Below are 11,986 nucleotides of genomic sequence, written 5' to 3' on the forward strand. Positions count from 1 at the left end.
ATTTATGTCCACATCAAAAGACAAGCTGTATAAAGTGGTTTATTACATTTTCACCCGCTCTTTCTTCCAAAGACTTCGAGCTTGGTGGGGGTCCCATTTTATCCACGCTGTTCCGAGAGACCTGCGAAGTAGGTTAGAGAGTCCCTGTCCATGGCTATAATCGATTTTGCAGTCAAGCGTTACTCCTCAACGAGTGACAGATATTGAATCCGTCTGTCATCGGGTTAAACCAGCACCTGTTTCTCGCTAGTCCCCGAATGTTCCAAAATCCTCCTTCACGGCTTCAGGTCAGTGGCCTTCGCCGAACCACTTGCTTGCTCGGTTAGCCCTGTTTACACCGGAGTTGGCAAGCGCCTCTCCCGCTTCTCCCCTCCCCCCCGCCCTTCAGCGTGCGGGTGCTCGGGATCTGCCGCGCCGTGCGGGCTCGTGCCCGCGGTCTGCAGGGTTCTCAACTCTGCCGCCCTCTTTCTTTCCCCTCCCTCCCTCCCTGGCCGCCTGGAATGAAGATGGTGGCAAGTGTCCGGGTGCAGAAGCTGGTCCGCCGGTACAAACTGGCGATCGCCACGGCGCTGGCCATCCTGCTCATCCAAGGCCTGGTGGTGTGGAGCTTCAGCAGCCTGGAGGAGGACGACCAGGGAGAGGTAGGAGCAGGGCAAAAGCGGGAGCCTGCAGCGGTCACGCAGGGGGGCAAGGCGACGGGGCACAGACGGGGGGGGGGGGGGGGGGACGGTGGGCGAGAGTATTTTCACGCGCTGCTCGAGAGGGCTTCTGGTTTGGGTCTGGGGGTACGGCTGGTGCTGCATCGGGTCAGCCTGGGGCGGGTGTGTGTATGTGATGGTGCTCTCCAGGAGCAAAGAGTGCCAGTCTGCTACGGGGGGCGAGCGTAGAAGTGGGTTCGACGGGGCAGGTTGGTCAGGGTGTGTAGGGCTTGGGGAACGGGGTGGGGTATACCCGCGGTTGGGGGCGGTGGGTGCTTGGCCATGGGGTGAGCTGAAGCTGGATGGTGCATGGGAATTTGTGAGGATTTACTATAGGGTGATAGTGCGGTAAAGTCCGGACGGCTAGGTGGTAGTGCTGTGCTCTTCATTGTTTTAGGCGTTGGTAACTCAGGGGTGCGTGTCACGGCCTGGATATTGGAAAATGTGTGGGTTTTCTTTTAAAAAAAAAAGGACTTGGCAAGGGGCTGCTTGACATAGGAAGTGATGTGTTATGGTTTGGAAGATCTGTGAAACTCGATCCTATGCATGCTTACTCCGACGGAACTGCCACTAAGTTCAACGGACTTTCCTGCCAAGTAGGTGTACATAAAATTGCAATCTTAGTGCATCTGAATAGGAGAGTAATGTTATGAATTTGCTGTGGCAGGAACCTGAAGACGATATTAGGGACGAGTCCATGGTAGCTAAGGTGTCTTGGTGCTCGGTATTGGGGGGTTTAATGCCCTAGTGACGGAATATACCATCAGAATACCCACTTGATGCATCAGTTTAGGCGTCAGGGCACATGTTTAGGTACTGGGTAGGTGACACATTCCAGATGTCTGTTTGTAACATGAGCATAAGAAGAGACCTGTGGGAACAGACCAGGGGTCACCCTAGTCTGACATCCTCTTTCTGGCCAATCAAATGCTCCAGCCTTTCTTGGCTCTGCTGTGTCTTTTAACTTGAGATGTCAGAGACTGAACCTGGGACTCTGGTCATGAAAAGTTGTATTCTACTACTAAGCTATGGTCTCCTCTCCTGTGTTTGGAAAATTTAATACGATAGGATGTGATGCGAAGTAGTACCAGGCCAAGAAGATAAGAGGGTGGGGGGATTAAAATAACAATGAATTGGTTTGATTGGAGTATCCTGGAAATGAGGATGTCTGGGAGGATCTACAGTGTGATGTTTGGGAACTACTTTGAACTGGTCCATGGGGCAAATGTTACTATGTGACTGGTGGTTTGCACTACATGAATCTGATGATCATTTTGCCATGACATCCTTTTTATCATTTTTATTTATGTAAAATATTTACTGTGCAACCTTAAGCACTGTTACAGTCTTCGAAGCCCATTGAAGTCAGTGGATGTACCTCAACTGAGAACTTCACTGTTATACCCTCACTTTTGTGTCAATATTGGCACCCAAAACAACTTTCTAAAAGCAATTTGAAATATAAGAATTACCTTAAAGAAGGCCCCAAAATGAGGCTGCAGAGAGTCCTAGATGTTCACTCTTCATCTTTGCAGCACTACTGGAGGACTGAAGGGACAGAGGTGACAGGAGTCTTCATCCTAGTTCTCAGAAGAGCCTTTTCATGCCATGGCTCCTGCCTCTTTTTCAGGCATTGGTGAAAACCACCTGGTCCGTGCATACAAGCAGCTCAGCATATTGTAACAGCTGCCAAATAGAGCTGTTTTATTAGCATTAGTATCTGTGAGGTTGGACAGTTGGCACCAATGGCTGTCTTGGAAGTGTGTCATGCGCTACAGCAACCAAGATAATATCTTTTTTGGATATGTAAATTTAAGTGAGTGTAGGAGATGCCAGACAATCACTGATGTTAGTGCTCTGTGTGTACCATTTGGCCAGTTCTCATGAGCATTTGTGTGTGTATGTGCTTGAGTCTTCATGGGTTAACTTGTGATCTGGGTACCTGATTATAGGATGGGAATTCATATCCAGCTCAAGCCCATTGAAAAGTAAACAGGAAAACAATTCACAGAAACAGCCATCTGAATCTGCTTTCAGATGAAGTCATACTGGAAGTAACAATGTTAAATATTTTGGAAATTGGATCATATGAAAAGAGAAAACTGGTGCATGTTCAGGGCTGAGCTAAATCCTTCTGTCATTTCTCCTCTCGCTTGACCCTGAGAGAATAACAAAATTATATGTGCCAGTTGGACACTGGAGTAATTCTGATCAACAAAGTAAAAGGTGAAGATGAAACTTCTTCCTTTAATGTTTATAAAGCATGTTTGGCACCTGAACTATGTGAATTACTTTGTGGTATAGCATAAGTTGTCTAACTCAACATTACTGATCACTCATTTGCACTGTTTGGAATGTATGTGTTTTTTTCCTGATGTCCTTGATCATCTTTGGAGAGGCTTTCAAAGCCACACAGAGATGTTGAACTCCTAAAGTATAGAGCATCTTTGTTGTATCTGACGTTAAATTTACTATTTTATGCAAGTAAATGGTCACTGTGTTAGACAAGGAATCTGTCCAGTCAAAATAAAGTACATCTCTACTGTGACTTCCAGTGAGATTTGTAGCGTGCATCAGAAATAATAATAGTGATGATGATGATAATATCTTCCTTTTCTTCCATGGTTTATAACGAAGATATCTCTTTGTTTTTACTCCTTGCTTTGGGAAATCCAAGTAGCCCAGCTTAGCCCGAGCTCATCAAAACCTGGAAGCTAAGCAGGCTAGGCCACGGTTAGTACTTGGATGGGAGATCACCCAGGAAGACTGGTGTTATGGCACAGAGAAAAATAATGAGGAATTTCACATTACCCTTTTGAAGCCGTTTTGAAGCCGTTTTTGATCCGTCATGGAGTAAACCGGTATAGGGCTGCCATTTCACACATGGCTTTCCCCTTCTGGTAAAGAGCTGGATCTGAAGTGGTTTGCCATTTCAGACTGCACTGCTTCTCCCCCGCCGTTTTCCACCCGCGTGGGCGATCTCCAGCTTTTTTTTTAACGTTCGCTTTAGAGCGCTATAGCGGTATAGTGCTATAACACAACACTCCAGGCATTCCAATGGGGTTGATATAATGCTGTTGCATTATAGCACTATAGCGCTATAAAGCGAATGTTAAAAAAATGCCGGAGATCACCCGCGTGGGCAAAAAACGGCGGGGAAAAGCGCATCAGAACTGGGAGAGAAAACAGAAGACTACTTGGAAGTGGTTGACAGGTAAAACGCTTCAGCCACGTTTCCTAAATGGGACAGAAGCATTTGTGTGTGAAATTACAAATATATTCCAGTAGGGAACCGGTTCTAAAACGGTTCTGTCTGAAATGACAGACCAGAAACCGTTTGGGAACCGTTCCTCTTCCGGATTATATCGTCTGTCTGAAATTCCTCAATGGCAAACTACCTCTGTTTGTCTCTTGCATGGAATGCCCTATGAATGGGGGCACCCTGAGTCAATGGCACATTATTCTTCTTGGGAAAAAAGATATAACAAGTAAGGGGACCCGCGATACTTGCGGGGGGGAGAGAAAGAGCTCCATACAGAGCAGGAGGAGGAGGCAGCAGCAGGTAAGGCTCCCCTGGTCTCCTCCACCACCACCCCGCTCTGACGGTGAGGCCTGAGCGGCTGCCAGCCGCCAGGCCTCGCCGATTTCCTTTTCCCCCCTTCCCTCGGTCTCCTCCACCCCACCCCAGCTCAGATGGCGAGGCCCAAGCAGCTGCCAGCCGCCGGGCCTTGCTGATCTCTTCCCCCATTCCCCGGTCTCCTCCACCCCGGCTCGGACGGCGAGGCCCGAGCGGCTGCCAGTCGCCGGGCCCCACCGATCTCCTCTCCTCCCCGTCTCCTCCACTCCACCCCCCAGCTCCAACGCCGGTGAGGCCGTGCCTCGCCTGTCCTCCCCCCCAGCTCCGAAGCGAGCCCTGGCGGCTTGCAGCCGTCGTGCCTCGCCTGCCCTCCCGCTTGTAGCCGCCGGGCCTCGCCGGGCCCCGCCTGCCCGCCAGCCAGCCAAGCCTTCTGCTGCGCTCCCGTCCCCTGTGGCAGCGGCAGCGAGGCAGTTCACAGAGCGTTCCCTGCGCATGCGCAGGGGATGCTCTGTTACTTTTGGGGGGGTTTAAATATTCCCCCGATATTTTTCCCCCTTTTCAGATTTTTGTGCACACCTGGGGACTGCCCCAAGTGTGCACGAAAATCTCCCTCCCCCCCAGGTGCCCCCGATGCGCAGATTTAGGTATCTGCACGCAGGGGGCACCTTTCACTATTAGATATATAGATGGGCTTCTTAAGAATATGTTTCTTAAAAATTAAAGGGAGATCTTTTGAACATCTCCTTGTCAAGAAACAGTGTAGTTGGGCTGACTTATCTCTGGCTGCTTGCCCCCTGACTGTTAACATGAGAACGACATTGATATTTTTGTACCCATATCCAAAAGTCAGACTGTGCTATAGAGATATTGCCAGAGCACAAAATGCCCAAATGGAAGTTGTACGCAATGAGCCCAGATGAGAAAGAGGAGCTGCGCAGGTTTATAGATAAAAACCTTGCTTGGGGTTTCATCCGCCTGGCCTCTTCCCCCTTTGCTGCCCCCGTTCTCTTCCAAAAGAAGGATGGTGGGCTGCAGCTGTCCATAGACTATGTGGGCTTAAACACAGTGTCCATGTCCAGTGCCTACCCTCCCGCTCATCAAAGACCTCCTGGCGGAAGCTTCCCAGGGGTGCATTTTCACCAAACTTGACTTGTGGGATTCTTATTTCAGAGTGCGCATTTGGGAGGGGGATGAACACAAAATGGCTTTCAGTACCCTGTTGGGACAGTTTGAATACCTCGTGATGCCATTCAGGCTGGCAGGAGCCCCTAGGGTTTTTATGAACTTAATCAATGAAGTGTTGCACAAGCATTTATTCAAGGGGGCACTAGTTTATCTAGATGATATCTTGCTCTATTCAAAAGATAAAGACTCGGGTGTAAAGTTGGTCAGGGAGGTGCTACAAATACTTTACAAGCACCGACTCTTTGTCAAGCTCTCCACGTGTGAGTTTCATAAGGCTGAACTTGATTTCCTGGGATACTGCATTTCGGGGAAGGGACTGGGCATGGACCCCCATAAAGTGCAGGACGTGGTGGGGTGGGAGGCTCCTCGAAATCAGTGCCAGCTCCAATAGTTTCTCAGGTTTGCCAATTTCTACCACCCCTTCATCCCAAACTTTGCCCAGGTGGTTTTGCCCCTTACTGACTTGTTAAAAATGAAGGGGAAGGGTCCTGACAGTAGCATGCCAAGTACCAAGCTGGACTGGACCCCAAAGTGCCAGCAGGCATTTGAAAGACTCAAGGCACTGTTTACCTCTGAGCCCATTTTACACCATCCTGATAAAAAGAAGGCTTTTGTCCAAGTAGATACTTTCGATGTGACTATGGGGGGGGCGATACTGCAACAGGGGGAAGATGGGAAGCTCCACCCCTTTACATATGTGTCTAAGAAGTTCTCCTCCATGTAGTGTAATTGGGCTGTTTGGGATAAGGAGGAGGTGGCCATCAAATTGGCCCTTATGACCTAGAGTAATTGACTAGAGGGGGCAAGGGTGCCGTTTGAAGTGTGGATGGACCACAAAAATCTGGAGGCATTACGCACACCCAGGCACCTGAATGCCAAGCAGCTCCGCTGGGCAGAGTTCTTCTCTAAATTTCGGTTTACCCTCCAGCATCTCCCCAGGAAGTTGAACTTTCTGGCTGACACACTATCCTGCCTCCTGCAACATGACAGCCAGAGGGAAGAAGTCATAGACTCAATGTTCACACCCACCCAGTTGGGGGGGGGGGGGGGTGGTAACTCACAGCCAAGAGAGCAGAGACTCCCATTGACATTGAACCCTGGATTTACAAATTTAAAACAGCTTTCACAGAGGGGAACATGGAGGACATTAAAAATGATAATTCAGTGGAGCAGAGGGGGGATGGGTATTGGTACAGAGGCGGGAGGCTATTTGTGCCTAAAGCGCTGAGAGGGGAAATTCTGACTTTGGGGCACAAAAATAAACTGGCGGGGCTTTTAAAAATTTTTATATCCTGCACCTCCCCACCGTAGCGGGCTCAGGGCGGCTAACATGTTTATAAATACATACCTTAAAATTCCAATATATGTACTAAAACAGCATTCAATTAAAATTACAATATAAAACACATGACCATATTACAAGATGACGTCATTCTATCCTTTGAGTGGCCGCCTCCAGGCTCCTGCCTTGGAGCGGTTCTCCACGTATCTGGAAACCCTGCACCTCCTTCAAAGGCAATTCTGGTGGCTGCGTATGACGCCAGATATTTCCCAGTACATGGGTTCCTGTCAGACCTGCCTAATGGAGAAATGGAGGCCAGGAAAGCCCCCTGGGACCTTACAACCCCAGAGAGAACATGGACAGTGATTTCGATGGACTTTATAACTGACTTACCACCCAGTAAAGGTAAAACAGTGATTTGGGTGGTGGTGGTCGACACGTACTCCAAGCAGGCACATTTTATTCCTTGCAAACAACTGCCCTCGGCTAAGTCACTAGCCAAGCTTTTCATGCACCACATTGTGAGGCTGCATTCCCTCCCCCGCAAGATCATTTCAGACAGGGGGTTGCAGTTCGTCGCTAAGTTCTGGGAGGAACTGCTGCAGGTGTTGGGGGTGGAACAAGGTCTCAGCAGCTCCCATCACCCTGAGACGGATGGGAAGACTGAGGGGGTGAATAAAATGATGGAGCAATTCCTCCGGTGCCTCACCAATTACCAGCAGGACAACTGGGTCGACATCCTCCCTTATGCAAAATACAGTTATAATAACTCAGTGCAGTGCCACTGGCCTCTCCACGTTTAAGGCTGTGCATGGGTACGAAGGGGGGCCCCTCCCTACATTGACTACCCAGGAGCCCAAACCAGAAGATTTGCAATTGTGGGGAGGGGGACCCTAAAGGTTCAATGGTCCACAATCCAAAAGACTCTGGGAAAGGCAAAAGAGGCCTACAAAAAACAAGCTGATAAAGAGAGAGCTCCTGAATGGGAGTTGCAGCCTGAGGACTCAGTGTACCTCTCTACAAAAAACTTAAAGGGGCTCCAGCTGGGGAGGAAATTGGGGTGGAAGTATATTGGCCCATTCAAGGTGTTAAGAGCAGTATTCCCTCTAAGATGTGGAGTCTTGTGAGCAAAAATTCTCTGTGAGCTCCTGGCATTAAAGTTGTGAGTGAGCGATTTGGCTAGTGCATAAATTAGTTTGCTCTGGAGCCAACCTTCCTAAGCTAAGACAAAAATGTGTGAGCTGGAGGCTAAAAAACTGTGAGCTAACTCACACTAACTCAGCTTAGAGGGAACACTGGTTAAGAGTATTGAACAAAGTGGCTGTGGAACTTGATTTACCCAAGACTCTAAGGCATATTCACCCTGTATTTCATTTCAGTTTACTGAAAAGGGATCTGTGTCCGAACAAGTGGAGACCTTGTCCAGCTGCTCCACCTCCTCTGATGGTGGATGGTGAACCCCATCATGAAGTGGTAGAGATCCTCAATTCTAAGTTGAAACAGAACCAACTACACTACTTAATTAAATGGAAAGACTTTGATGAATCGCATAACGAGTGGGTGAATTGTGAACATGTCAGAGCCCCCTCTCTAACCCATGCATTCCATAACAAATACCCTCACAGGCCGAAGGGGTGAGAGGTCTTGGGGGGGGGGCAGTAGGTCAGGCTTACTATGTATTTTATGGTTTGCCTGCCATGGAGGGAGGAGGAGGGGGAGAGGGGTGTGAAAACTGAAATACTTTCGCTTTCCTAAATGCTTTGATGTGCCCTGCCGCAGAGACCTGTTGTTCTGCTTTATTTTTGTAGAGGGGTATGTGTTTGGAGGGGGGGAAGAGTCAACTGTTATTTCTGGTGGGCATCTGCTGTGGGGTGATTGCGTCCTGATCTTTAGTGCCTTTGTTTGAACACAGTATATCTGCAATCTTCGCACCTTCACTTTCAGTTCTAACACAGGTAATGTCCAATCAGGTATCTATCAATGTCTCAATAAACTTATCTTCCTTCAAAGTGAATGGTGTTGGGAACTGATTTAACCAGGACTTCTACAGCTAGGAGCAGTCTGTCAAATCATCTTTGGGGACCCACCCACCCCTCTTATAAAGTGTGCAGCAAATTGCCCATGCCTGGTAGAGGGTTCTGACCTTCCACAAAAGTCCCCACTCTTGAGAGATGTTGGACTCCTCATTGGTTCTAGTCACAGTGTTAGTCTGTGGTTCCTGAGCCTGCTGTTTGGTGAGGGAGCATCCAGATGCCTTCTTGCACCATGGAGTTCACCTGTAGGAGCCACCTGCTGGGGGTGGGTAAGTCTCTGACCCTGAACCAACAAGCACCAGGGACAGATTTGACTAAAAAAGGCCTTCTGGGGGAAAAAAGGTTTTGAGCTGACACCACAATGCCTCTAACAAAGGAACTACCCTCAGTGCTGGGAGAGTGAATTCTTGCTCTATTCAAGCCTTCATGCATGTTCCCAGCAATGGGGTGTCTCCAACAGGAGGTTCCAGTGATGAGTCTTCATTTGAGCTGGTAAGTATGGGTGGAGGTGGTCTGCCAGGTACCTTAGACCCAAGCTGTTTAAATCCTTACATGCTAATGCCAGTTCTTGGTATTGACCTGGAAACACAATGGCAGCTAATATAATTGTTGTTGTTGTTGTTCAGTCACACAGTCGAATCCGACTGTTCGCGACCCCATGGACAACATCACGATCACAATAATGTGCTCACAAGATCACAATAATGTGCTCACTGTAGCTATTCTCTACAAGCACCCTGGCCACCATATTCTGAACCTGTTGAAACTTCCAGTCCAACTCAAAAGTAGCCCCACACATACCATGTCACAGTACTCCAACCTGAATGTTAGCAAAGTCTAACTGTAGCTAGGTCTGCCTTTTTCAGAAAAGGCTGTAGCTGCTGATCCACTCTGTGTTGGAATAACAAAATCTTGGCTACCTCTGACACCTGGACATCCAAGGTCAGTGAGGCATCCAAGAGAATGCCTAAACTGAGAGCTTGCTCTTTTAGCAGGAATACAGCCCCATGCAGTGCAAGCTGATCACTTCTTCCCAGCTCATTTTTATCTCCAGTCCATAGCGCCTTCATTTTATCTGGATTTCATTTTAAGTTTGTTATCCTCATCCAGTTCCTTGCAGCTTCTAGGAAGTGTTTAAAAGGTCATCTACAGCTTCCATGGATGTTGACTGAAAGGACAGAGTTATGTATCATCTGCCTACTGGTCACACCTTACTCCAAATCCACAGACCATCTCTCCCAGTGGTTTCATAGGAGAAAAAAAAAGGAACCTTGTGGGACCCCATATACCAATGGCCATGGGGCTGAGCAGAAGTCTCCAAACACCATCTTCTGAAACCTGCCTTCCAGGAAGGACTGAAATGAATAGCACAGCGCTAGTTAGATTAATCTCTGCCATACTGTTCAGAAGGTTATCATAGTCAGTGGTATTAAAAGCTGCTGAGACATCCAGGAAGACCAGCAGGGATGCACTGTCCCTGTCTGAGAACCAGCATGGATCATCATCTACCAGAGCAGCCATATCTGTTTCTGGTCCATGACTTGAGCAAAAACTAAAAGGGATCAAGAAAAGTTTCCTGCAGAAATGTATGGAGCTACGTCACTGTCACCTTCTCCAAGACCTTTCTCAAAAAGGCCAGATTTGATACTGGCTAGTTATTCAAATCTGCTGGGTCTAGAGTTTGTTCAGTCAAGATCTGCCTGTTCTTTAAGAGATGGAGAAACTGAACCTTCTGTCAGGGATGCATTGATGAAACATGATATCCATGAGGACAGCCTTATTGCATATTTAATTAACCATGAGGGGCAAAGGTCCAATACATGTGTGCTAGGCCTTAGTGAGCCACGTTTTTTGGCCATGTCCTCAGGTTGTAACAACTGAAAGAAATCCCTAGAAAACTGTCTCAGGGAAGACACAAGAACATTCAGAATTTCTATCCAAGCTGATGTAAGTGATTGTTGTCCTTGAAATGTTTAAGAAATTGGTCATGAGCAGTTTCTGAAATCTCCTCTGTCTGCTCCCAGGGGCCTAGGTGCAACAAGCCTCATACAGCAGTTCCGGCACTTGAAAAGACGTGGAAGAAGAAACACGATTTCCTGGGCCTGATCAGGATTGGTCCCTTTTGGCCAGGGTGGATTTGATTTAAATCAAATCAATTTAAATCACTAGTCAGTAAGACTAGATTTAAATGATGGTTTTCTACATACAGACTCATTCTTGCTGGTGTAATCTTAATATTTACAACCAGATGCAGGTTTCATTGTTAGAATAACAACTTTTCAGTTTAGTTTCACAGTTATATCAGAAAATTACTGATTTGTTTATACTATTAGAAACACATCATAGATAATTATGAAATTATTGTGAGGTAGTCTCCAGTTTAATAGGTTAATCATTCATATTTGGATAACTTTTCTGCTGTACATTATTGGAAGGCGAAAAGTAATCATCTCTCCCTTATTATAAAAGAGTTTTGGGTGCCAGAATTCTAAAATTGGCCCCTTTAGTGTTAGGCCGAAAAAACTGCCACTCGGAAGACACTGGCTGGGTTCATTGGCTGCTTTGTGCAGTCCCGGCCAGCGTTCCAAGGTCATTTACATATGGAAGCTGATTGGACTACACTCCATTCCACACCTCAAACTCACCCCCCCCCCAAGGCAGTTGGCATTTTCAGTTGGGAGAGGAGAATGATGTCAGCTGCTCCCTAGGCAGAGGCTGTGTGTGTGTGTGTGGGGGGGGTTGTAAAGACAGACAGGCAGATAAACGTTGGCTGATGGTTGCCAACTCCAGGTTCGAACTCCAGGACATAGGGTTGCCAACTCCAGGTTGGAAACTTCCAGGATATTTTAGGGATGAAGCGTGCTGAGGGTGGGATCTGAGGAGGAGGAGGAAGAGGGGGACCTCAGACAGATACAATGCCATGCTGCCCACACTCCAGACAAGCTGTTGCCAGTCTCCAGGTGACAGCTGGAGAGATCTTAAAGCTTTGGTGCTACTTCAAAGTTCCCCAGAAGCCCAAAACAGAGTAGTGTTTTGGAAAATCTTGAGGAATTGTTTGGTGCATTTACGATGGGGCTCCTGGGGAACTATTGTTGCCAATCTTGGCCCAGCAGCCATCAAACCATTCTCTTCAACCCCCTGCTGTGCAGCTGACTTTCCCCTAGGGTTGCCAATCTCCAGGTGGGACCTGGAGATCTCCCACTGCTACAAT

The 11,986-nt window shown here is 47.8% G+C and overlaps 1 protein-coding gene across 2 annotated transcripts in view; it reads left to right on the top strand.

Annotated features, from left to right (window-relative positions):
• The first annotated feature begins 489 nt into the window (after positions 1–489).
• The window catches only part of XYLT2 (xylosyltransferase II), an 83,623-nt gene continuing 72,126 nt past the window's right edge, over positions 490–11,986 (top strand). For both annotated transcript variants that reach the window (XM_015410777.1, XM_015410778.1), the window contains exon 1: positions 490–641. In XM_015410777.1, the coding sequence (XP_015266263.1) occupies positions 501–641 (141 nt within the window). In that variant the 5' untranslated portion in view covers positions 490–500. The remainder of the gene's footprint in view (positions 642–11,986) is intronic.

This window comes from Gekko japonicus, unplaced genomic scaffold (assembly GCF_001447785.1).
Source record: "Gekko japonicus isolate JY-2015 unplaced genomic scaffold, Gekko_japonicus_V1.1 scaffold15, whole genome shotgun sequence".
In the NCBI taxonomy this organism is placed as follows: Eukaryota; Metazoa; Chordata; class Lepidosauria; order Squamata; family Gekkonidae; genus Gekko; species Gekko japonicus.